The sequence below is a fragment of the Otolemur garnettii genome, unplaced genomic scaffold (assembly GCF_000181295.1).
Source record: "Otolemur garnettii isolate 467f Iridium unplaced genomic scaffold, OtoGar3 scaffold00019, whole genome shotgun sequence".
NCBI classification, from domain to species: Eukaryota; Metazoa; Chordata; class Mammalia; order Primates; family Galagidae; genus Otolemur; species Otolemur garnettii.
Window position 1 is genome coordinate 8,510,011 of NW_003852414.1, and position 26,038 is coordinate 8,536,048.

The window sequence follows — 26,038 nt, forward strand, 5'->3', positions numbered from 1 at the left end:
CAGACGTCCCGCTTTTGGTGGGACAGTCCTGATTTTTAATAGTTTATCCCACTTCCTGCGATGTTTAAAAAAAAAAGTCCCAATTTTTGGAAAGAATGCAGGACAAGCTAGGGCATGCTGGAGAACAGGAAGGGAATATACGGTTTTTGGCTGCCTTGTGGCTATTTCTCCAGGATATGAGTTTTATATTATTTTTGTTAATTTTATAATGTTAAACTTTAATAATAACAAATAATTGTTGAGAACTGATAATTGGGAACTGCTTATCAAAGTTTGCCTTGTTGTCAGGCCTTGCCCCCCCCCAGGCCCCGTCCCCACCCCCATCAACGGTGTCCCGCTTTACCAATGTTAAAACCTGGTCACCTTACCCAAGATACTTAATTTACTTGCATCTGCAAAATTTTGCCATATCAGTTCTAACTTACCACTTTTACCAAGCCCAATGGCATTTTTATCCTCATGTGACGTGATAATTTAAGCTTATTTGTACTGGCAAAAAAATTACTGCAGACGGAATAGCTGCAGCTTCATTTATGTTTTGAGTTCTGAATTTTAGATCTATTTTCTTAACTACTCTCCTGGATTTTCATTACTCTGTAAGCATTGGACTGTGAATTAGGAAAATATTTTGTCACAGCGCTTTTTAATCAAGCAATTTTAGTTAGTTTATAGTGGGAGAGTTTCCAGGTTATCTAATGTGCCATATTGCCCTAGGTGACATTCCTTATATTAGCAAAGTGATAATGAGTTTAATAAGATAAAGTCTGTTACCTTTGTTTTCCTGTTATATTTTTAATTTAAAATACTTTTACTCTCAAACAGCTTCAGTGAATCTCATTTTTTGAAAAGGTTTTTCAGTTAACTGTGATTAAAATACATTTGAACACTCTAGTTCACTCTGATATCAACAAAATGTGCCTTTTTTCTTTAATTTGGCCCTGCCTATCCTGGTTTACAACTCTGACTCTGCTGTTCAACAGTGTAAGAATATCTCCTATCATGTCCTGTCTCCCTTCTTGACTAGATCTGCTGAGCTTCCCTCTCAGTTTTAAATTTTCTGTTTTTAATCTGTGTAGACTCGCTTGTTGTGGACATTTCATATACATGTATTTGTACGATTTGTAGTTCTTTATGCTTGCTTCTTACTCTTAGCGTGATGCTCTCAAGGTTCATTCATGTTCTAGCATGTGTTAGTACTTCATTACTTTACCAGATAAGGTTCCAGTGCATGGATAGACCACATTTTATTTACCTTTTCGTCAGTTGATAGACGTTTGGATTCCTTCCTTTTCCTGTTATGAATAATAATTTCTGAACATTTGTGTATAAGTTTTGCATGGACATATTGGTTATATACTTCCCAGAAGAATTGCCTTGGTGACTGTGTTTACCATTTAAGGAACAACCAGCCGTTTTCCAAAGTGGCTATCTAATTTTATATTTCCATCAGCAGTGTTTGAGGGTTGTAGTTTCTCTATCATTACAAATACTTGCTTTATCTTTGTCTTTTTTTCTCTTTGAGATGAGGTCTTCCTGTGTTGTCCAGGTTGGCCTCAATCTCTTGGACTCAAGTGACCCACCTGTCTTAGCCTCCTGAGTATCTGGGACTGCAGGCATGTGTCACCATACCCAGCTAATTAAAAAAAAAAAATTAATAGACATTGGGTCTTGCTGTGTTGCCCAGGCTGGACTTAAACTGCTGGACTCAAGTGATCATCCCACTTCAACCTCCCAAAGTTCTGGGATTACATCACACAGGAGCCACTGCACCTGGTCCTATTTTTATTTTATTAATGCCATCTTAGTATGAAGTGGTGTATCATTGTGGTTCTTTACTTTTGTAGTCTGTAGTTACTGTCATATATATATCATCCTGGGTGGAGTGCTGTGACATCACAGTTCACACAACTTCAAACTTTTGGGTTCAAGTGATTCTCTTGTCTCAGCCTCCTGAGTAGCTGGGGCTATAGGCATCCACCACAATACCAGGCCAATTTTTCTATTATTATTTTTTTTAATAAGATCTTTTCTTCCACTGAGTTTATTTTATTTATTTTGAGACAGAGGCTCAAGCTGTCACCCTGGATAGAGTGCTGTGGCATCACAGCTCACAGCAACCTCCAACTCCTGGGCTCAAGCAGTTCTTCTGCCTCTGCCTCCCAAGTAACTGGGACCACAGGTGCTATTTTGGTTGCAGCCATCATTGTTGTTTGGCAGGCCCAGGCTGGATTTGAACCTGCCAGCTCAGGTGTATATGTCTGGCGCCTCAGCCGCTTGAGCCATAGGTGCTGAGCCCAATTTTTCTATTTTTAGTAGAAATGGGGTCTTGCTCTCACTCAAGGTGGTCTTGAACTCCTGAGCTCAAGGAGTCCACCACTTCAGTCTCCCAAAGTGCTAGCATTATAGGCATGAGCTAGTGTGCCCAGGCAAACCTGGTGTTTTCAAATTTTCAGTCTCCTAGGGGTTACTATTATTTTTTTTTCTTGTAGGATAAATTGTCTTGCTGTAACAGGGGTTTTAGGTTCTTATATTTAGGCTCATATTTTTATCATTTAGCTACTTCCATTTGTTTTCTGACATTCAAAGATTTATTAGAAGTTCTTATCCCTTGTCTTTCTGGAAAGTGTGTTATGTGCGTGTGTAGTGTATGTATATATCTAAATAAATTGGTGGTTTTGGTGAAGTCTCAGGAGAGACAGTACTGTGCAAACATCAAAATTTAAACTTAAGTATCAGCTTGTACTTGTATATAAGCCTCTCAGTATAAATAAAGATCTCTGAATGAGATCATTATTGGTAAGGAGAATTATAGGACCAGAAATTCTCCTGTGGTGAAAAGAGAAATAAGGAGACTCAGAAAGGACTGCTGTTGAGTATAACCCAGATTCTTTCAAAGTGTTGGATGTGGTGTGATAGTCCACTCTTGTAATCTCAGCTACTTAGAAGGCTGAGGCAGGAGGATTGTTTGGGCCAGGAGTTGGAGGCTGCAATGAGCTATGATCACACCACTGCCCTCTACCCTGGTACAAAGAGAGTGATCCTGTCTTTTAAAAAAATAAAGAAGTAGAAACAAAGTATTGGGTTTAAATCTTTTTTTGATAATACTAATTTGCACTGTTTGTCATTTATGTTAATATAAGGGGGACATTTTACTTAATTTTTTATTTAGTCAAGTGGGGTAAGGGGGGGACATTTTAAGTGAACTATGCAAAAATTTCTAAGATTGCTAATAAGAATTGTATTTATTATTGGGTATAAGCTTTTCCTGGTTCGATATTATCAAGTAAAGTCAGAGTTAAACCCTTAAATACTGATTGGGGAGCAGAGAATAATAATATTCAGTTTTTTCTGAATGTCAGATACTATTGAAAATCCCTTATCGCGTGCTCTCTCTCTCTCTTCATTTAATCCTGCTAGGTTTATTCTGCTTTTTGTTTTTATTTATTTATTTATGTATGTATGTATGTTTGAGACAGAATCTCACTATGTCATCCTAGGTAGAGTGCTGTGATATCATACCTCACAGCAACATCAAACTCTTGGCGCTTAAGCGATTCTCTTGCCTCAGACTCCCAAGTAGCTGGGACCACAGGTGCCTGCCACAATGCCTGGCTATTTCTTTGGTTGCACTTGGCTTTGTTGTTTTTTTAGCTGGCACAGGGTGGGTTTGAACCTATCAGCCTTGGTGTATATGGCTGGCACCATGAACACTGTGCTAGGGGCACTGAGTCTGCTTTTTTATTTTTTATTTTTTGAGACAGAGCCTCAAGCTGTCCCTCTGGGTAGAGGGTTGTGGCATCACAGCTCACAGCAACCTCCAACTCCTGGACTCAAGTGAGTCGCCTGCCTCCACCTCCCAAGTAGCTGGGACCACAGGCACCTGCCACAACGCCTGGCTATTTTTTTTTTGGTTGCAGCCCTTGTTTGGCGGGCCCGGGTTGGATTCGAACCCACCACCTTAGGTGTATGTGGCTGGTGCCTTAGCCACTTGAGCCACAGGTGCCAAGCCTGCTTTTGTTTTTAAATCTCATCTATATGATAAGGAAAATGAGAGCATAAGAGTAATTGAGTGACTTAGCAAGTTCAGACAGTTAATAAATGGAATCGTCAGGCTCAGTCTAGTTCCTGAGCCTGAATCTTAAAGTCATCAGACTATACTTCTTAACATTTCTAGATAATTTAAAATATATTATCTTTTTAAGAAGGTAGAGACACTCTTGAAATGTTAAATGTTAAGCCGGGTGCAGTGGCTCACACTTGTAATCTTAGTACTCTGGAAGGCGGAGGTGGGTAGATTGCCTGAGCTCACGAGATCGAGACCAGTCTGAGCCAGAGTGAGACTTTTTTGTCTCTAAAAATAGCCGGGCCTTGTGGCTGACACCTGTAGTCCCAGCTGCTTGGGCTCAAGAGGTTGCTGTGAGCTGTGAATGTCACAGCACTCTACCAAGGGTGACAGAGTGAGATTCTGTTTCAAAAAAAAAAAAAATGTTTATTCTGTATTAGGTTGAAGAATAAGAACAAATTCATGATCTGATGTTTAGAAGATAAACTATGGTTTAATGTTTTTCTAAAATTTCTTACTTAGCTTAGATCAAAAAGGGTTATCAATAAATTAAGCACAAAAATTTTCTCTTTAAAGTGTTTGTATAATTAGCATGTATAGTTCTTTAGTTTGTCTTATATTATTAAGCAAGTGGGGAGGAGACAGAAAAATGCCATTGGGTGGTACTAAAAAATTAGTCATGGAACAAAGTGTTCGTGACAGATTCAGTTTTTCCCAGGATAAAATATTTCAAAGTAATTCTTATCCAAGAGTTTTGTGTTTTTCCACCAGAGTCTGATTTTGTAGCTCATCTTTTCTAAATAGATCTATTTAATATTGTGTATATATAGGTCATTCTGAATCAAGTTAACTTGGAAGTTGATTGGGACCTAGTTTCAAGCTTATTGAACAAAGCTCCGTAACACAGAATTTTGGGCGTATGGCCATCTCCAGAGTCTGGTCCAAATAAGCAGTAACAAAGATCGTCTCTTTCTTGGCTGAAGGCTTTCTCTGTTTAGCTTGTCTCAGGACTCTCTTACACTCTCTCTACCCTCTTTCTGCCCTTCTTCTTTTTCTAGTCAGGGCAAAAGTATTTTGATTTTCGTTTTGTACTTATTTTTTGAGCCAACATTCATTACCTTTTTACTTATGTACAGAGTTCTTTGCTTGAAGCCCGTAATGCCTTTCCTGTAGTGGCAGTGGCTGTTGTGAGGATAGTAGGCCTTATGATATGATATGTGAAACTTTTATGTAATATTGCTGTGTCATATGTCTTTCCTGCCTGTCTGTCTTTTGATAATAAGGAAGAGTTTTTCTGGGAGATCTTTAAAAAAGAAACATAAGGTTCACCCCCACCCCCCCCACCCCAGTGACAAGGGGAAGGAAAAAAAACACAAGACAACATATTTCTGTACAGTAGTTTTAAATAGTCATATCCTCAAAGATAATTTTAAAGTTTTGTCTACTTATGGAATTTATCACCTTTATTTACACTTTCATTTTAGAAAATAACACTTTTTCCTCTAAATAGGATTGCTTTTGGAATTTTTAATCTTTTCTTTAGAACTTTGCTTACCATGCAATTTATTCTACTTATTCAATTCCCTGTCTGCTCATATTTATAAAAGGCCTGCTTGACTCATTAAAAAGAAGTTTTCAAGTTTGGTCTCCTAATTTCCATAGTCTTTTTTATTCATACTGTTTTAGCTTTTCTCTGATCTCTCAGCAGGTGTTTTATTTTTGTGCCTCTTTGCTGTGCTTTAGGCTGTGCTTGTATTTTCCTCTCTTTGACCTGCTAAATATGGCTGGCTGAAATGAGATTTCTTTTATGGAGACTTTTGATGTAGCTCCAGGAATATTAATCATTCTTTTGAGCTCTATTTGTACTTTGTGTGTAATTAAATACATTAAAAATTACCTTACAATTAATACATTCAAAAGAATACATGACTGTGATATATGTTAACACATGTAATAATAAGCAAACATCTATTAGTCCATCACCAAGACTGCAAACTAGAAAATGATCAATTCTTTTTCTTACCTATGTATCATTTCCTTGCACTTTGAATTTTTTTTTTTTTTTTTTTTGAGACAGTGTCTTACTTTGTTACTCTCAGTAGAGTATCATGGTATCACAGCTTACAGCAACCTCAAACTCTTGGGCTAAGTGATTCTCTTGCCTCAGCCTCCCCAGTAGCTGGGACTACAGATTCCCACCACAACACCTGGCTATTTTTAGAGATGGGGTCTTGCTCTGACTCAGGCTGGTCTCGAACCTGTGAGCTCAGGCAGTTCACCTGCCTTGGCCTTGTTAGGATTACAGGTGTGAGCCACTGCGCCCAGCCACTTCAAAAAATTTTAATCATGTATGTGTGTATATATCCCCAAACAGTTATTGTTTAATTTTGCTTATGTTTGGCTTTTATAAAAATGGATTCATGTTGCATGTAGTCTAGCATGTCTTGCTGCTTTTCTTCTCCCAGTGATAATTTCTCAGGTTTATCTGTATTAAATATAGGAAGTTCACCCATAGTAGTTGTTTAATTCTCATTATTGTATAAATATGCCATTTGTTTGCACTTACATTTAATCTGGAATTTTTTTTTCCTATGGTATGAGGTAGGGATCTATTTTCAGTGTTTATGTGGCAGACTTTCCTACTGTGCCATCACTGTAATATATCAAGCTTCCTTATAAACATGCATAAATGAGTTTGAGTTCTCTCTGGTGCTGTGTTAGTCTGGTATTCTGTTTATTTAGCTCTATATAAGAAACCTTTTGTCTTATTTACTATGGCTTTATATTTCAATAGGCAAGTTACCCTCTTCCTTTCTGCTACAGTTTTTTAAAACTGTGTCTTAGCCATTCTTTCCTCTTTGCTCTTTGATATGCATTTGAAACTGAAAAACTGTATTGGAATTTTTATTGGATGCATTGAAGTTATAGATCAGTTTGGGAAGATTTTTCATCGATAAAACATTGGATGGAAGTAGGCAATTAGGGTTGTGTGTGATTTTGAGTAGGTGGGGTGTGTTGGACCTAGCTTTGAAGACCAGTTTTTTCTTTTACGTTTCTCTTTTCAATTTGTATTTTACTGTTTCTTTAAAAATTTAATTAAATACTCTTTTTTTTTTTTTTTTTTTTTTTTTGGTGACAGGGTTTCACTCTGTTGCCCAAGCTAGAGTATAGCAACATAATCATAGCTCATTCCAACGTCAGATTCCTGGGCTAAAGCAATACTTCTGGCTCAGTCTCCTGAGTAGGTGGGTCTACATATGTGCACCACCATGCCTGGCTAGTTTTTCTGTTTTTTAGTAGAGATGGGGTCTTGTAGTGTTGTTGAGGCCTTGAATTCCTGACCTCAAGCCATCCTCTCCCTCAGCCTCCTAAAGTGATAGATTGGGTTACAGGTATAAGCCACTGTGCTTGGCCTTGACTGTTTTCTTATTCTTTCCTTAATTATTGTAGAGGTAAAAATGTATAATTGTATAGGGAGAGAGTTTTTTTTGGGTATTATTCAGAGTGTTAATTTTTCCTTTCCTTTCTTTTTTTTTTTTTGAGATGGAATTTTTTATCACCCATGCCGTGGCGTTATAGCTCACAGCAACCTCAAACTGTTGGGCTCAACTGATCTCTTGCCTTAGCCTTCCAAGCCGCTAGGACTACAGGCATGCATCACAACGTCCAGCTATTTTTAGAGACGGGGTCTCCGTCTTACTCAGGCTGGTCTCGAACTCCTGAGCTCAAGCCGTCTATCCACCTCGGCCTCCCTGAGTATTAGGATTATAGGCATGAGCCACTGTGCATGGCCCGAAATTTTTTTTCCTTAATTGCAGGGTTGTAGATTGGGTAGCTTGATAAATAAGATTCAGATTTAATTTTTTTTTTTTATTTTTTTTGAGACAGAGCCTTAAGCTAGTCCCCTGGGTAGAATGCTGTGGCATCACAGCTCATAGCAACCTCCAATTCCTGGGCTCAAGTGAGTCTCCTGCCTCTGCCTCCCAAGTAGCTGGGAGACCACTGGCACCCGCCATAATGCCTGGCTATTTTTTTGGTTACAGGTCATTGTTGTATGGCGGGTCCGGGCTGTATTCGAACTCGCCACCTTAGGGTATGTGGCTGGTGCCTTTGCCACTTGAGCCACAGGCGCCGAGCCCAGCTTTAATTTTTTTAAGTTCGCTTTTGCATCAAACAGTGTTGTAGTTTCTGACATATTATCCTATTGCCATTTTATTTAAGCAAATGGAATTTTAGTGAATTAAAACTTGTATCAAATTTTACATCTAAGCAGGTTTGGTATCTCACAGGTGTGCTGTGTCATGCCTGTAATCCCAGCTATTTGGAAGGATCACTTGAGCCTAGGAGTTTGAGGCTGCATTGAATTATGATGATGCCACTGTACTTTAGGGACAGAATGGTATCTAGTCTCTTAAAAAAAAAGAATATATATATATATTTTAAATATTATATATATATTACATATACACATACCCACAAACACACACACACACACATATATGCACGTATATACAGGATGTCCATAAAATTTGTGTGTGATTTAAAATAGTTTAAATTGCATACAGACTTTGTGGACACTCTGGATATGTATTTAGTAACTGAAAGAGCCAGTATTTAAACCTTTATTCCCTGATTTCAAATTTGTATTCCTTCCCCTACCTAAGTATGGGGGGGTTATGGTAGGGTGATCTCCTGGACCTTTTAGTTCTCAAGTAGGGTAACTCTTGATTTTTGTCTCTAGTATATTGACACTAAAACTAATTTTCTTTATATCAAACTTCTTTTTTTTTTTTTTTTTTTTTTTTTTGAGACAGAGCCTCAAGCTGTCCCCCTGGGCAGAGTGCCATGGCATTACAGCTCACAGCAGCCTCCAACTCCTGGGCTCAAGCGAGTCTCCTGCCTCAGCCTCCCAAGTAACTGGGACTACAGGCGCCTGCCACAATGCCCGGCTATTTTTTGGTTGCAGCCATTATTGTTGTTTGGCGGGTCCGGGCTGGGGATTCGAACCTGCCACCTTAGGTGTATGTGGCTGGCACCGTAGCCGGTTGAGCTATAGGCGCCGAGCCAAACTTCTTTTGTTATTTAAAATGAAGAAGAAAGTGTGAAGGTAAAGAAATTTGTTGGCTCGGCGCCTGTGGCTCAAGCGGCTAAGGCGCCAGCCACATACACCTAAGGTGGCGGGTTCGAATCCCCAGCCCGGGCCCGCCAAACAACAATGATGGCTGCAACCAAAAAATGGCCAGGCATTGTGGCGGGCGCCTGTAGTCCCAGCTACTTGGGAGGCTGAGGCAGGAGACTCGCTTGAGCCCAGGAGCTGGAGGTTGCTGTGAGCATGATGCCATGGTACTCTATCCAGGGGGGATAGCTTGAGGCTCTATCTCAAAAAAAAAAAAAAAAAAAAAAAGAAATTTGTTTATGAGAACGAATTAGTCTCCCTGCAAATGCTAACTCTCACTCTGTGAACATATGCATGCTGTTGTTACACTAATGTTCTAATTTAGAACAGGTTTTGTTCCTCTCTTCCTACCCCCTTCCTTTGCTCACCCTGCCATATGGAGGGTTGTGATTTGGACTTTCATGATTCAGAGTTGGGAGAACAGAGTAGACCCAAAGTAGAATTTTTCATGTGATTGGAAATAATGTCCCGAATAGTTCTGTAGTGTGTGAGGGAAGTAGGAAAGGTGAAAAAAAGATGATTTTAAGTAGAGTTGTGAGCCATGATGTTTAAAAAATATAGGAAAAAACCCTGAACTAGTTTGAATTTACTTTTCCCTTGAAAACTGGGGACCATGTGGGATGGTTTTTTAATAGGGTTTAAGCAATAAAATACATGCATTTTTTTTTTCGTTTTGTTTCCTCAAGTTTTCTTTTTTTTAAATTTTTGTAACCCATAGAGAACAGATAGGAAAAAGACCAGATCGGACTCAAGTGGACCAATTAATTAGAAGGTTATTGCAGTAGCCAAAGTGAGAGATTAAATAGTGGATAGACTAGGATTACAGTGTTGGAAACAGGAAACAGATTTCTGGTGGTATTTAGTGATAGTGGATATGAAATGCACACTATATGTATGACTTATATAACATAATACAGAACTGAAGTAGGGACATAGAAATTAGGATTGAGTAGACTATGTTTGATTTGGGGCAATTCACTTTGTGGTATCATTGACATCTGAGAGGAATGTCAGGTTTTTTTGTTTTTGTTTTGTTTTGTTTGAGACAGGGTCTCACTATGTCACCCTCACTATGTAGGGTGCAGTGGCATCACAGCTCACAGCAACCTCAAGCTCTTGGGCTTAAGCAGTTCTCTTGCCTCAGCCTCCCAAGTAGCTGGGAACACAGGCGCCCGCCACAACGCCTAGCTATTTTTGGTTGCAGCCGTCATTATTGTTTGGTGGGCCCGGGCTGGATTCGAACCCACCACCTTAGGTGTATGTGGCTGGTGCCTTAGCCACTTAAGCCATAGACGCTGACCCTGGAATTTCAGTTTTATAAGAATCTACAGCTCAGAGGAGAGGCCTTGAATAGATATAAAAAAGTTCACATGTAATTTAAGCTCAAGGGAGCTTATAAAGAGGCAGGTGTCTAGGACTAAACTGGAGGCATTGCATCTGTGAGGTGACCTTGCAGAGGAGACAGAATGAGTGTTCAGGGGAGGTAGGAGCAAACCAAGGTGGGTATTGGTCTGTCTTTTTTTCACCTTCCAGTGGCATCTCAATATTCTCCCTTCTGTAGAATTATGGATTTCTTAATTATGTGTCAAGCAAAATTTGGCTAAAATTTATGCTAGTTAAACTTGTGCTGGACGTATTAGAAACAAGAATTTAAAAGATGTATGGAAGAGTTTTAAAAGATGTGGCTCTGCACATCAATGACTCTATCTTAGACAATCCTTAAAATTACTGAGGAAGAGGGGTGGCCAGAAAATATGATTCTTTTTACTGTAAACACAATTGTTTCAAGAACTATGTAGGGTCTGAGGTTTTGTTCTTCATGCCAGCTAACGGGTTAACCTCCCACAGATTTGTAGTTACAGATGGAAAACTGAGCAGAGACAGGACTTTATTACTCATAAAGAGAAGAGGGATAGAAGTGCCAGTCTCCCAAGCCTAGCTCCATGCAGTGGTTCTCAACCTTCCTAATGCTGCAACCCTTTAATACAGTTCCTCCACCAGTTGAGGAGGAACTGCTGCCATAGAGGAACAGTTGAGGACTGCTGCCATAGAGGAACAGAACATGAAGGGAGCTGATGATGCCTGTCCTGTCATGTAGTATGTATGGTCTGTAGTTCAGAAGAGAAGCCTCCACGTTAGGGAACTCAAAATTTTCTAAAGGGCAGTAAGCTTACCTCACCTTTGTCTTGAGGGAGATGAAATCTTCATTATACAAGATAGCAAATAAATTTGCCCTTTGCTCCTTGGGAAGACACTATTTCTCTGTCCTTCAAGAATGTTCCTTATGCAGACATACTTTGGCAAGTTAGTATGGAACAGAGATTCAATGCTTCTACTCTGAGATGTACAGAAACACAACAGACCCAAGTATAATTGCCTTTTAACATTCACCCTCATTTCTATATTGTTGGATTTCTGGTTAGATTTCCCCTGGTCTTATAAAAATTCATTGGTCACTCTGATTAATCTTTCTGACCAAGACTGAATCAGATCCATTCTATTTGTTTTATGAGATATTTAATTAAAGTTACTATCACCAGGGTAGCTGGATGAGGCCAAACTATAATATTGACCTCAGCTCCCTCCTTCCCCTGATAAAGTTTTAGAGTCTACACTAGATAGCCAGGTTGCTTTCTCTTTAAGTTTCTGTACTAACTTTCTTCTTTGCCCAAGGCATTAATCTAGATATTAAAGGTATGTTGCATAGTATTTTGCCTTGGCCTGGCAGGAGGAAATGTAGAATTATTTCATTATCCATAACGTCCTGTTTAGTGAATTGAGACTGACCTGAATGCCTGTAGGGCCAAGGTGATGTCATTGATTGCTTCAGCTAAAGTCAGGAACAAATTTCAAACAACCTTTTTAAATTGGATGAATCTTGAGGGATTAGTGCCGTGGTGCCTGACTTCACACAAGAAGTATTTCTAAGGCTTCAGCCCCTATAAAGAATATGTTGTTATGGTTGTCTCTCCTCTTTCCTTTAGGTGGGATCTACTTAAATCAGGGGTCATAGGCTGATAGTTTCTTCAATGTGGCCTCACCGATGGCCTCCTTGATAGTTTTTTAGGGGTGCCAGTTCAGTATGAATAGTTGTCTAGTCCTCATTTTTGGAGAGACTACCTGAAGGCATTCTGTCCAATCTGTTGTATTTATCTGTGCCATCGGCCAGATGGCATTCATCTGTCCCTTGGAGTGACCTAATGATAGCTACAAGAATGGTAGTAGAAAAGACACCTAAAGGTATGGATAAACATTTTGTGTGGGAGATGAAGGGGCTTCTGAGAGATTTTTCTGTGAGGTTAAGGAGAATGGTGATCAAATTGTGATCAGAGTTTTCTGGCAGGGTATGGGCAGACCTAGCAGTCAGCACAATTTGTAGGAACTGCACCAGGGAATTTTGCTTTGTGGGGGTGATTCTGAAAGACAGAGGTCACTAATGTCCCTCTTTTTTCCTTACCTCCCAAAGTCTAAGGTCTTCCTCTTACAGGTGCCAGGGTTGTTGTATCCCTTCCACTGCTACAAAATGAATGTGTCCCATTCCAGTAGCTAACTTTACCTTTTTTCCCGTTATCTCTGACATAGACTCTGACCTTCCACCTGGAAAGGTCAAGTGCAAGAGAGAAAGGGGCATTTTTATTAGAGACTATTGTATCTCCTGGTTTAGTCTACATGTACCACCAGAAGTGGACTTGGTGAACATTATACTTAACCAAGTAGTCATTATCTTTATTATCTAAGTCCACAGAAATCCAACAAGAAAGCCAGGTGGCCGAAGCTGAATTAAGTTTGAATTCCCAAAGCCCTCTTGGCTGGGCTGCCCTGCAGAGAGTTAACAGGCCCGCCTGGAGTTTCCACTAGGGAATAGAAAGAAGCATCATGCTCAGGAATGGTCAGGGCAGAGTCCCAAGTGGCCAAGAGGAGATGACTACTTCTTCCTGTTGACAGCCACATTCAGTGACCAAACCGTTTTATTAATATGTGTGAACCAGGAGGAGGTGAAAGAGGTAGACTCAGAAATCTTCTGAGTTGATTTAAAAATGTATTTTCTTAATTATAGTAAAGTACATATTTTACCACCTTTACCACTTTTAAATTGTATAGTTCAGTGGTTTTTAAGTACGGTTACAATGTTGTGCGACCAGTCTTCTGAATTCTTCACATCTTGCAGAACTAAATCTCTGTACCCATTAAACAAGAAGTCACCATTGCTTTCTACTGCCCTTGACAGTCACTATCTTAATTTGTCTTTACAAATTTGACTACTTTAGATACCTCATGTAAGTGGAATTTACAGTATCTGTCCTTTTGTGACTGGCTTATATCACTTAGCATAAGGTCCTCAAGGCTCATCCGTGTGGTAGCATGTGTCAGGATTTTTAAGGCTGATTGATCTAGTATTGCATGTATATTCCATATTTTGTCCATTCATCTGTTGATGGACACTTGTTTTACTTTCATCTTTGGCTGTTGTGAAAAATGCCACGAGGAGACTGCTTTCAGTTCTTTTGGGTGTACATGGTAATTTTGTTTTTAATTTTTTGAGGACTTACCATACAGTTTTTCACAGTGGCCACCCATTTTATATTCACACCAATAGCTCATGAGGGCTCCAGTTCCTCCATATTCTCACCAACACTTGTTATTTTCTGGGCTTTTTTGATGGCAACCATCCTAATGGATGTGAGGTTATATCTCCTTGTGGGTTTCATTTGCATTTCCCTAATGATAAGTGATGCTGAGAATCTTTTCATGTGCTTATTGGGCATTTGCATATCTTCTTTGGAGAAATGTCTATTCTAGTCCTTTGCCCATTTTTGAATTGGTTCTTTTGTTGTTGAGTTTTTTGACTTGATTTTGAGGGCAAATTTTCCAGCACTTAGTAATGCGTTGGGGGGCCTAATGTGGCCCTACACGACCGCCCCTATCCCAAGACAAAGGACACTAAGGATCTACCTTAGCCCAACTCCCAAAATTTGTGCCAAAGGTCCCAAATCCTTTGGGCAAGCTGTGGAATTTGCCCCCCTCCCCCAACTCCATATAAAAGGGGACTCTAATTGCCCCAGGCACAGATTGACATCTTTGCCCTGCTTATGCAGGTCACTGTCCCTTTCAATAAACTTGGCCTGAAATTCTCTGCTCCCAGTCTGTCCGTCTCACTTTTCACAATGCGTAGTACACGATGCATGTGGGTGGTAGGAAGCGCAGAATGCCATCTGATACCTTGACTAACAGCTCATTGTTGAATGACTTTTGTGATTAAAAGCATACATCTGTTGTCAGATTACAAGTGGTGTGGAAAGTAAAAACATAACATAGATTAATATTAAGGATCTGCATTGATGAAGCTAGAATCAGCTGACTGGATGGGCACGGTTAGTGATACCAGACTCCCCCCACCCCCCAAAAAAGTGTCAACAATGAGGCACCACTGATAGCCTGAAGAGAGGTGTCAAAGTTTCCATGTAACCAGTCTGCAGTAGTATGCCAGTGGTCCCTCTCTCCATGAGACAAGTGGGTCTTTTTCCAGGACTCACAAGTCTGGAATGAGATAGTAGCTTCTGCTTCAAGGAGACCAAGTCCTTGACTTTGTTACCCATGGTGGTACATGTGTTGCCATGTCAGTCAGGTGTGATGATGGATCGACCAGCAGTCATGGCAGTCTGAACAGCCCTATCAGTAGTTTGATTCTAATTACTCTCAATGGGCCCTTGCCATAAGACATCTGTATTAGTTATCCACATGGTTCAGTGAGCTACTACAGTTAATCTCCACAGTTTAAGGACAGTCTTTTAATAATGTCATTCTTTAGTTTTCCATGTGGCAGACCAAAGAGCTAGCTAGGTAGACCATTGGTAACAGTCTGAAAGTCAGTATAAAAATATAAGTGTTTTCAAGGGGAGTATTGTCCTGATCTATAAGAATGTCCTTGAGTTCTACCCATAGAATAAAGCAGCCACACCCATTTTCAGTTCTGTATAGCAGGCACTGATGTTGAATGGCACAGCAGCCCACTGTACACTACAATTTCAGCTTCATTGAATCATCAGTGAACCAGGCCTGGCATTTAGGGAACTTCTGTGAATCAAGGGCCAAATGAGCCAGTGGCTTTGCTTTAAGTGGCAGAATAGAAGCTCAAACTTTCCAAAGTCATAGCTGCTACTTTTTCATGAATAGCTGAGCTGCCTTAGGTGCCTGGCTGACTACATTCTTGAAAATACCATTTCCATGTGATGAGAGAGGCTTTTTGGGCCCTTTTCACCTTGTTACTCATTGCTTTTGATTTGACCCATCCCCAAATGGAATCTTTTGAAAAGACACATACCTGGTAGTTGTGTCAGGGAGGCATTAATCCAAACCCAGCAGGCACCTCTCAAGGAGGCTTTTTGTCTGGCCAGAGGCTTTTGTCAGTAAATTCATCTCTGTATAGAGCCTTGTACTCAAAGGGGTTATAGAATTATGGGGCCCTAAAGCTGCCAGTGCTTTTCTATATGGGTTTGTGCCAAGGGGTATAATCTCTGGAGTGTATGGGCATTAAAGTACAAGCATATGAAATATCAGTACATCAATACCATTTATACAGTTCATCAGTGGTGCAACAGAACACACAACGGTAGTACCTTGGGTCAAAGAGTCCTACCCAAAGGTCACATGAACTTCCCTTCTCGGCTGTGAATCCTGCCCAGACTGCAGCAGTTGGACCTGAGTTTGAGAGATGGGGATGGGGGGTTGGGAGAGAGAAGCTCCGCACCAGCACACAAGGGGCATTTATTGCAGTGTGAGTGGTACAGTAGCTGCATGCTCATCAGCCATATAAACCTGCAGTATTTTTGGTACACCCAGAACCCAATATTCTGTAGCAAGGTTATCATTATGGACATCCATACCTGTATGGGAACACCTTGATTCAACAGCTATAGCCACTTTGCTTTGTGGTGGGGGCAAAGGGTTTTGCCCCCATTGGCTGACTTGGGCTTGATCTGCGTGGTGGCATTCCTGTTTTTAGGAGTCTATTTTAATTTGGGCTATTTGCTGCTCCACCAGATAACATCTCTTAAATTCTTCTTCCAGGATTTCAATTCTAGGGCTAGGGGAGATTTCTAAGCCTGCAGTGTTGACAGTAAGAGTCATCTAGATCATTTGAGCTAGTTTCTGATACATCAGAGTCACCTTCATTTGTAGGAGCCTGTTGACTGCTTGGCGCTGAAGGGATTTTGTCTCAGGACAGGACCTGTTGCTAAAAGTGCTGATAACCTTTACCATCAGCTGGAAGGGATGGATTTTTTTTTCTTTCTTTTTTTTTTTTTTTTTAAAGACAAGGTCTTACTCTGTTGTATGGCTAGAGCAGGCGTCCTCAAACTATGGCCCGCGGGCCACATGCAGCCCGCCTAGGACATTTATCCGGCCTGCTGGGTGTTTCTGCTGCCACTGCCTGTCCTGCTTAGCAGCTGACTTGTCCTCGGGCCTGCAGTCCGGCCTTCCAGTGGTCTGAGGGACAGTGAACTGACCCCCTGTTTAAAAAGTTTGAGGTCCTCTGGGGCTCGAGTGTAGTGATGTCATCATAGCTTATTATAGCTTCCAACACCTAGACTCAAGTGATCTTCCTGTCTCAGCCTTCTGAGTAGCTGGGACTACAGGTGCTTGCCACTACCCCCAGCTAATTGTTTCTATTTTTAGTAGAGGCAGGGTCTGGCTTTTGCTGGTCTTGGACTCCTGACCTCAAGTGATCCTCCCACATTGGCCTCTCAGATTGCTGGAGATAGAGGCATGAGCCACCACACCTGGCCTTAAGAGGATGGATTATCTGTAAGCTAGACTGCAAGAGGAGCTGAGAACTAAGCCAGTTGCTGCCATTCTTCTGTAACAAACATTACATGTCCATACAGTGTAATTACATCCCCCATCTTCCAAGCAAACTTGCCCAAGTTCTGAAGATTGGCCTGGTTCTACTCACAATGGGTTCAGACTTTCCTCCTTTCACACTCACTGTAAGATGTATCTCTGTAACTGTTGTCCAAAAGGGAACAGAACCTTATGTGCTCCCCTCTTCCTCTGCCAAACCTTGGCAGTAGATATCAGGGCACACCTGCTGAGGCTGACTGTCAGCTTGGTGAGGAAGTCCTCCCATCTGGACGAGAGTTGGCAATAACCAAGGCATCATACAGCCTGTTGTCTTTGAGTCTGCCTAGATCCTGGTACTCAGCTGAAACTTCCTCTTCAATTTAGCCTCATTAAAAGGCAATAAAGTGGAGGAGTATTCATTACCTGGTTGACCATGCAGTTTGGATAATACGTTCACTAATGATTCTCATAGACTTCTCTCAATTTTTGATAACTTTCCTTGGCTTTCTAGAAAGTGTTGGCTCTGTCAGCATCATATGATCATTGCCAAACTGTTGAAAATTGTGAAGGGCCTGAGATTTTTACCCTTGTAAGCTAACAGGTTCACCTACTGCAATTTCATGCATTCTGTTGGAAGACATGAGACTCCTGGGTCAGAGTCAAAGGATTTGCTTACTCAATGGCAATAGCAGTACCCAGAGTGCCAGCTTTTGTGCCAGATAACTGACTCTCAGTTTACACAGGGTATTTGCAGACAGAAGCAGGTGATGCCTGCATACACAGTTGGTACATGAGAAGAAAGGGACTCCCAACTTATAGGACTGGATCTTTTGTATAAGTTGACAGAAAACCTTTTTGACCTTTGTATTGGAGGGTTATGTTATCTTTATTATACTGGCCAGTAAACAGATTTGCTCTTTGCTTTCTGAGGAGATGCTGTATTTTTTAAGGTTGTTTAAATAAACATCTAGAACAGTGGTTCTCAACCTTCCTAATGCTGTAAGCCTTTAATACAGTTCTTGTGGGTCTCAACCCACAGTTTGAGAACCGCTGATCTAGAACAAAGGAAATGGATCTTTTTTAGAACTTACAATGTGAATTTCTCTAATTATAGAATATAAATATCTTAATACAATAACTAAGAAAAAGACATGATGGCTATGTTAACCACAGGTGGATGAAAGAATTTCAAATTGTATACTGAAACAGGATACTGTACCCCATGATAGTATTAATGTACACTGCTATGATTTAATTAAAAAAAATTAAAAAAAGAACTTACAGAAATGCTAGACAAGTATAGAGAGGTGTTTCTTTCCAGGTTGTTTTGGGTTGTGATAGATTCTTTCTCAAAAATTTAAAAAATGCTCACTTTGTTGTCGTAGTAGAGTTCAGTGGCATCATCTTAGCTCACTGCAACCTCAAATTCCTTGCTTTAAGTTGGCCTTCCAAAGTGCTAGGATTACAAATGTTAGGCCATGGCACCCAATTGCAATAGTATTTTTTTTTTTTTTTTTTTTTTTTGAGAAAGCGTTTCACTTTGTTGCACAGGCTAGAGTGACCTGGTATCATCCTGGTTCACAGTAACCTCAAACTCCTGGGTTCAAGCAATCCTCCTGCCTCAGCTTCCAGAGTAGCTGGAACTACAGTAATCCACCACAATGCCTGGCTTATTTTTCTGTTTTTTTGTACTAGATTCAGGGTCTCAATCTTAGGCTGTTCTCAAACTGCTTAGCTTAAATGGTGGTTCCATCTCAGCCACCCAGAGTGCTAGGATGACAGGCATGAACTGCTGCGCCCAGCCTTGCAGTACTGTTTTTGATTACAGGTTTTTTCTTGTCAATCTAAACATTTTGGTGAATTTTAATAGATCATTTCAAGTATAATATTAAGACATTGTTTCTCACACTACCTTTCTTTTTTCTTTTTCCTGCTTCAGTTCAGATTCCTGGCCTTTCCTTACGTCGACACTGTAATTACCTTCTCATTTGTTTAACTACTGGTAGTTTCGTCCTATCCTCAACTGCTTAGAGACAGGATGGGATTTTCTTAAAATGCATATATAATTGTGCCACTCAATTTAAGTTTGTCATTGCTTGTACATTATTATCAGGACAAAGTTTTAAGTTGTTGAGTAATTATTTCTCCTGTGCTGACTACTATCCAGTTTTTAAATGGTGACAACAAGTAAAAAATATTTTTACAAATGTCTCATAGGTAGACTGTACCAAACAAGTTTCTAGGCTGCTTGTTGACAGTCGACAGTTTATAACCTCTGCTTATATGATATTTTCTCTTATACTTTTGTCTGTAGCATGTTGTTCTTTCTGACTTTAAAGTAATTTCCATATCTGCCTCTTATACTCCTTTTCATTCTTTAATGCCCACCTATTCTGTTAATTCTACTGAAAGGTGTATTGGTGTTTTGCTCCCAGCACCTTTATAGTAATTTCAAATAAACTGTGCATGTGTCATCACAGCACTGACCTCATTGTATTATAAATTACTCATTTTTAAATTTTTTCTTTTTTTTTTTAATCCTGATTAAAGTGTAAGCTACTTGGAGTAGGACACTTCATTCTTTCTACACATAACAGGTCTTTAGGCAGGGAAAAACAAACCCCTGCTTGCCTGAGAATTGTTTTAGAATCAAATTGATTAAATTAGTTGGTGTTCTTTTTAAATCGCTTTTAAATATTTCCTGCTTTTAGCTTTGTATAATTGCTTAATTTAAAAGAGAGGGATAAGGTATTCACTAGAAAATAGACATTTAATACAGTTCTATGATCCATTACACATATATGGTCCTCACATACATAATTTACTATGTCAAATTTCTTGTTTTTTTCAAATTTAAAATACAGACTGTGGATATTCATAAAGAGAAAGTGGCTCGAAGAGAGATTGGTATTTTGACAACAAATAAGAATACATCAAGAACTCACAAAATCATAGCACCTGCAAATATGGAACGCCCTGTAAGGTATATTCGGAAACCTATTGACTACACAGTTCTGGATGATGTGGGCCATGGTGTGAAGGTAAATGTTTTATATTACATTAACTTGAACTAACTTGCATAGCTAATAAATATTTTAGATAGGAAATACAAGGTGATAGAGATAATTTTGTTAGTTAATAGAGTCTCTTTAATAGTAAGTAGCATTGTAATTTTCATTAAATGTTTAATATTATGTATTTACTAAGCTTGGGGCAGAATTTTACCTGCAGAGTAGGCTATATTCAAAAAGTTATTAAAATAACTTATTTAATAAATAACTAGAAATAGCTATTTATTAAATAAGCCATTTAAACCCTGGACTGGTATTATAAATTTGTGTTGTAAATGATTTTACTACTGGATAAGTATTAAAAAAAAAAACAAAACTATGTTCTTTCCAGAATTGGTCTAGAAGATAATTTATAAATACTCTTATCTTTTCCTAAATATGTGTGTATGTTTTTATACCTCTGTGTGTATGCACCTATATGGATGCAATTGTAGCAATTTATAAAATATGAAAATTACATATAATTTTTTTCTGTGTAAATAAACGCCTACCCTAATTAAAAAAAACCCCACAATCTTTTCAGAGAGAGAGATTATTTGTTGCCTGTGTCTGTTTCTAAGCATGGCAGAATTGGCTCATGTTGAAGGATACCTGTATTCTATCAACTTTTTCATAGTCATGGGTCATTTTTCAACCCTTTGGAATGACCTAAATTCTTTAGCCATCTGTGTTCCAGATAAATTGTTCCTTTGAAATGTGGCATTCTTTTTCCAAGAGGACCATTATTTGATTTTGTTTCTGGCCTTCAGGATATTTTATAACAGTATTAAAGGAGCAAGCTAGAACCATGAAGTTTTTCTACCTGATTGATCTGACTGGTACTGTTGCTCTATCTGTTGGATCCTGAATTTTCTGGGCTCCCTGGTTGGGAGAGGAGGTTAGCTGACAACATTGACCTTTATTCAGCTTTTTCTCAGACTGGAATCTCTATTCCACTTTCATGCTTGGAAGTTATATATAAAGTTGAAATACTAGAAATATAGAGGAGACTACTTGTTTGTTTGTTGTATTTATCCACGGGTGTGGTTAGGGTTGTATAAGAGTTTAAACTTAATTTTAATTTAAAGTATTTTAGACTGGATTGAGCTTAGGATTTGTGTTTTGAGCGTCTGGAAAAGTGTCTTTTCTGTTGTTTCCTATCTTGGGGCTAAATATATACATACGTATACACCCCCCCCCCCACATATGCATGCATATACATACATATAAATATATATAAATACACACACATATGCATGCGTATACATACATATAAATATATATAAAATATACACACATATGCATGCATATACATACATATAAATATATATAATATATACATACACCACATAGGCATGCATATACATATATTAAAATATATATATATGCACCACATATATATGAATATACATGTGTCTGTGTATATGCCCACCCACGTTTACACTCACATGCTTACATCTTCCTTGTGCCTCATCTTCATTTTTTTCTTTTTGAAGCAATGCAAAAATCATTTAAAAAACACTGCCCATTACCTTAGTGAGTATCCTTCATTATCTGATCCCTCCACTAATAATTGTGTTTAACAACTTAAGACAGTACTTGTCTGAGTAAAAGATGAATCCAAATTTTACAGGCAAGTTTTGGGTGAGAAAATTTATCTATTTCATCATATAAGTGAGAAGTGTAAACAACATACAATGTATTATAATGTATACACATTTTAAGATGTGTATTAGTATATGCAAATACTGGAATAAGTATGTACATATAAAATGATCATATGTACTATATTTTATTTTATCTTCAAGGATCCTAATAATCTTCAAATTTAATTTTCTAAATCCAGGGTGAAATGTAGTGGTTAGGTAGAGCTCCAGACATTGTTTCTGGATTAAAGTGAGCAACGTCATTTTAAACATACATTAAAGAATGCCACATTTCTGACACAATTTTTATAAATGAGAATGTATTCAAGAGAATGTAAGTTCCTCCTTTGGATGATTCCTTTAACGCCTTTGTAGTCACCTGAAAAATGGTAGAAATTATTGAGAATGGCTGGTGGTAAGGAAAGAACTTGGAAACTTCGAAATCTATCAAAACTTAAGAGTGGAAACCTGAAGATATTTTTTCTTAAGGGCATAGTACAAGTCATGATACTTTTGGACTATACTCATTGTTTCATGTAGGTAGGCTAGTCATATTTCATGGAGGGGGCCTTTAGGATCAAAGTAGCTTTTCTTTAATTTTGACAAAATGGGTTCAGGAGCAAACTTAGAGCTAAAGTTACCTATAACTTCCTACCAGTGTTGGCCGTCTCAAGATTTGAGTTCATAAGCTAGAAATGAGGTTTTCCAGACCCTGTTTTTTATTCCTTAGTTGGAATTTGGCTAAGCTATTACTGTGCATGATAATTTTTTTTTTTTTTAAGAGACAGAGTCTCACCACTTTATTGCCCTTGGTAGAGTGATGTGGAGTCACAGCTCACAGCAACCTCCAACTCCTGGGCTTAGGCGACTCTCCTGCCTCAGCCTCCTGAGTAGCTGGGACTATAGGCGTCTACCACAATGCCCGGCTATTTTTTTTGTTGTTGCAGTTTAGTTGGGGTTGGGTTTGAACCCGCCACCCTTGGTACATGGGGCCTGTGCCCTACTCACTGAGCCACAAGTGCCACCCAATAATTTTGTTTTTAAACACCAATGTGCTAGGTCTTTTTTGTGAGTTTAGAAGCAATCTGTAATTTTGAATTTTAACATTTACCGTTTATCACTTTTAAAAATACTGTACTACCATTCAAATAATGAATACTCGTGCATTCATTATCGAGTACAGTCTTAGTTGTTGTACACTGATGTGTTAAAATAGCTTTCTTTATATCTAATGTGTTACGGTGTTTGTATGTAGATCAAAGCTTTATTTGTTTTAATCACCTGAGATTCAGTTGGATTAGTTACATAGGATAAAATACTGACCTAAGAAATCACTGGGCCTGCATGAGATTGACATAATTAAGTGGTAGTTTCCTTATGAATATATTTATATTGAAAAATACATGAAACATATGAATATTTCCCCAGGACTTATGGGTATCTTTTTCTTTATAAAATATTTGAAATGTGGCTGGATAAAAACTTGTTAACATGAATTGAATAACTGTAAATGTTAATCTGTCCTATCAGATATAACTTATCTAGCATTAATTTCTCCCTTTTCCCCCCCTTTTTTGCCAACGTAAAGTGGCTAAAAGCCAAGGTAAGAGACATTACTTATTTGATCCACAGTATTCCCTCTATATTGATGGAGGCTGCAGAGCCACTAAAATGCAAAACTCTTATGTCTGTCTGCTTTTTTCTGTAGGATTTATGTAGATTAAATATACTCAAATTCAGTTCAAATCAGCAACATTTAGCTTGGCTGTGTTAATATATCAAAGATATATTGACACCTGCATTTATATAGGAACATTAATTTTGCTAACATTATTGCTTTGCTCATTTTTTGATAGTTGCCTTGCTTTCATCGACTTACAATTAGTAGGTTTCCCAGACATCATATGTGACTTTGTTACTGAACTGTTAGGATAAAGATGGATATCTTAGCAAATTGACAGTGAGGTCTATAGTTTATATTTATGCACACATTTGAAAAATTCTAGGAAACCCAGTGTTTGCAAATAATTTTGATCTCCATGAATATGCTTAGTAACAAAATAATGTATAAAATCCAATAATCTCACCTGTGTTTTGGCATAAATTGATGTGAATGGAACAAAATAATAGGAAAAAACAAGTGTGAGTGGTTCCTTGACTTTTTAATATGTGGTACCAAAGTCTTTATTAAAACTGTCTGGGAATCCTTACTTCACATTCTGATATTAAAAAAATAATAATACATGGTGTTAAAACGCTAAGAGAACAATTTGATGTAAAAATAAAAGTGTTTCTTTCCACATTTTAGCATGGAAATAACCAGCCTGCGAGAACTGGCACACTGTCGAGAACAAATCCTCCTACTCAGAAACCACCAAGTCCTCCCATGTCAGGCCGGGGAACATTGGGGTAAGAATTCAGCTACATTTTAAGAAAGAATACATGCTACTGGAAAGATACTTCTTTGACCGAAGAAAATGTATGGCTCCCTGCCATGGGACCCTCTCTGTGTGACATTACCTTCTATAAATTTGGTTTAACTCTTAACTTTCATGCATAGAATCAAAAATGAATCTGCATATAGTCTCTGTAGACATCTATTCGAGAAAACATTTGTATATGTGTAAATGGGATTATTTAGTTTTTTATCTTACTATTTTTTTTAAACTATAAATCTGAGTTAAGTTTCAGATGGAATGACTAGAGGATTCGGTATGATGGCTTGGAGATAGGGAACTTTAGGCATTGCCACAGGGATTGCTGTGGACATTGCTTTGGGCATTGCTGCAGCATTGCCTCACTGAATCTGGAAGTTTCTAAACAGAGTTTCAGATACCCTGATCAAAATTGGATAGAGCTCTGCTGGGCAAGTTCCAGATGGTTAGAATCAAGATAGTGGAGGAACACCGCCCCTTCATGAATATTCCTCCCCTTGTTTAGCCCATGGCTTAACTAGAAAGGCAACAGGAACTGGGGGCTGGTTCTCTTCTGCCGGGAGAACTTGCTTCTGTTCTGGCTGACGAGTAAACTTTGTATAGTTCTGAATAATTCTTGCTTTCACTTTATACTTTTGGCTCACTCCTGAATTCTTTCTTGCACAAAGCCAAGGACGCACTTGGACTTCAAGTGGCTCCCAGCATTGGGAGTCACTTTCCTGTGTCATCTTCACAGGTATTTACATATTTATATTACAGAACTTTGAATAAGTGGTCTGCTTTGTGTAGTAACCTGCCGCTTTTCTGTTTTCTCCTATTACTTGGCACCTAAGCCTTAGAGACCCTCCCCCTCCCTTTTTTTTTTAGGAGGGAGGGGCAAAGCCTCATTCTCTTGCCCAGGCCAGAGTGCCCTGATGTCAGCCTAGCTCATAGCAACCTCAAGTTCCTGGGCTCAAGTGTTTCTCCTGCCTCAGCCTCCTGAGTAGCTGGGACTGCAAGTGCCTACCACAGGCTTTTCATTTTTTTTTTTTTTTTTTTTTTGAGACAGAGCCTCAAGCTGTCCCCCTGGGTAGAGTGCCGTGGCTTCACTGCTCACAGCAACCTCCAACTCCTGAGCTCAAGCGAGTCTCCTGCCTCTGCCTCCCAAGTAACTGGGACCACAGGCGCCCGCCACAACGCCCAGCTATTTTTTGGTTGCAGCCATCATTGTCGTTTGGCAGGCCCGGGTGGATTCGAACCCGCCACCTTAGGTGTATGTGGCTGGCGCCTTAGCAGCTTGAGCCACAGGCGCCAAGCCAGGCTTTTAATTTTTTATATTTTTAGTAGAGATGGGATCTCACTCTTGGTCAGGCTGGTCTTGAACTCCTGAGGTTAAGTGATCCTCCCACTGTAGCCTCCCAGAGTGCCAGCACTATAGGTGTGAGTCACCATGCCTGCCCAACATAGAGACTCTTTGCCTGAGTACTTCTAACTCTGCTTCTGCTAGTAGTCTTAGACCCCTTCATACTAGAGTAGCTTTATGGGCAGGTCAAGTAGAGAAGTAGAAAAAGCGGGTGGCTGCTGCTTCCCAGTTCTCAGTGTACAGCTATTCAACACTGTCGATTGAATACTTGCCAGTACACTACATTTCTTTTAAGATTGTTCACTTTAGCACAGAATATGCTCTATTAGATTTCTTGTTTTTTGTGGAGGGATTGTGGAATAAATCAAGTTTTTTTAGAGGATCTTAGTTTCTATTTTCATTCTTTAAATCCTCTGCCTTTGGAAAAAAGTGAAATTACTAAACAAAAAACCATTTATTGAGCAGATAATGGCATTACATCTAGGAT

The 26,038-nt window shown here is 39.1% G+C and overlaps 1 protein-coding gene across 12 annotated transcripts in view; it reads left to right on the top strand.

Moving 5' to 3' along the window:
- Window positions 1-26,038, top strand: part of ABI1 (abl interactor 1) — a 112,247-nt gene that overhangs the window by 63,658 nt on the left and 22,551 nt on the right. For 7 of the 12 annotated variants that reach the window (XM_023511461.1, XM_023511462.1, XM_003786738.3 and 4 more), the window contains exons 3-5: window positions 19,943-20,119; window positions 23,363-23,377; window positions 24,083-24,183. In XM_023511461.1, coding sequence (XP_023367229.1) covers window positions 19,943-20,119; window positions 23,363-23,377; window positions 24,083-24,183 — 293 coding nt within the window. The remainder of the gene's footprint in view (window positions 1-19,942; window positions 20,120-23,362; window positions 23,378-24,082; window positions 24,184-26,038) is intronic. The other 5 variants (XM_003786737.3, XM_023511458.1, XM_012803316.2 and 2 more) reach the window with 1 other exon arrangement.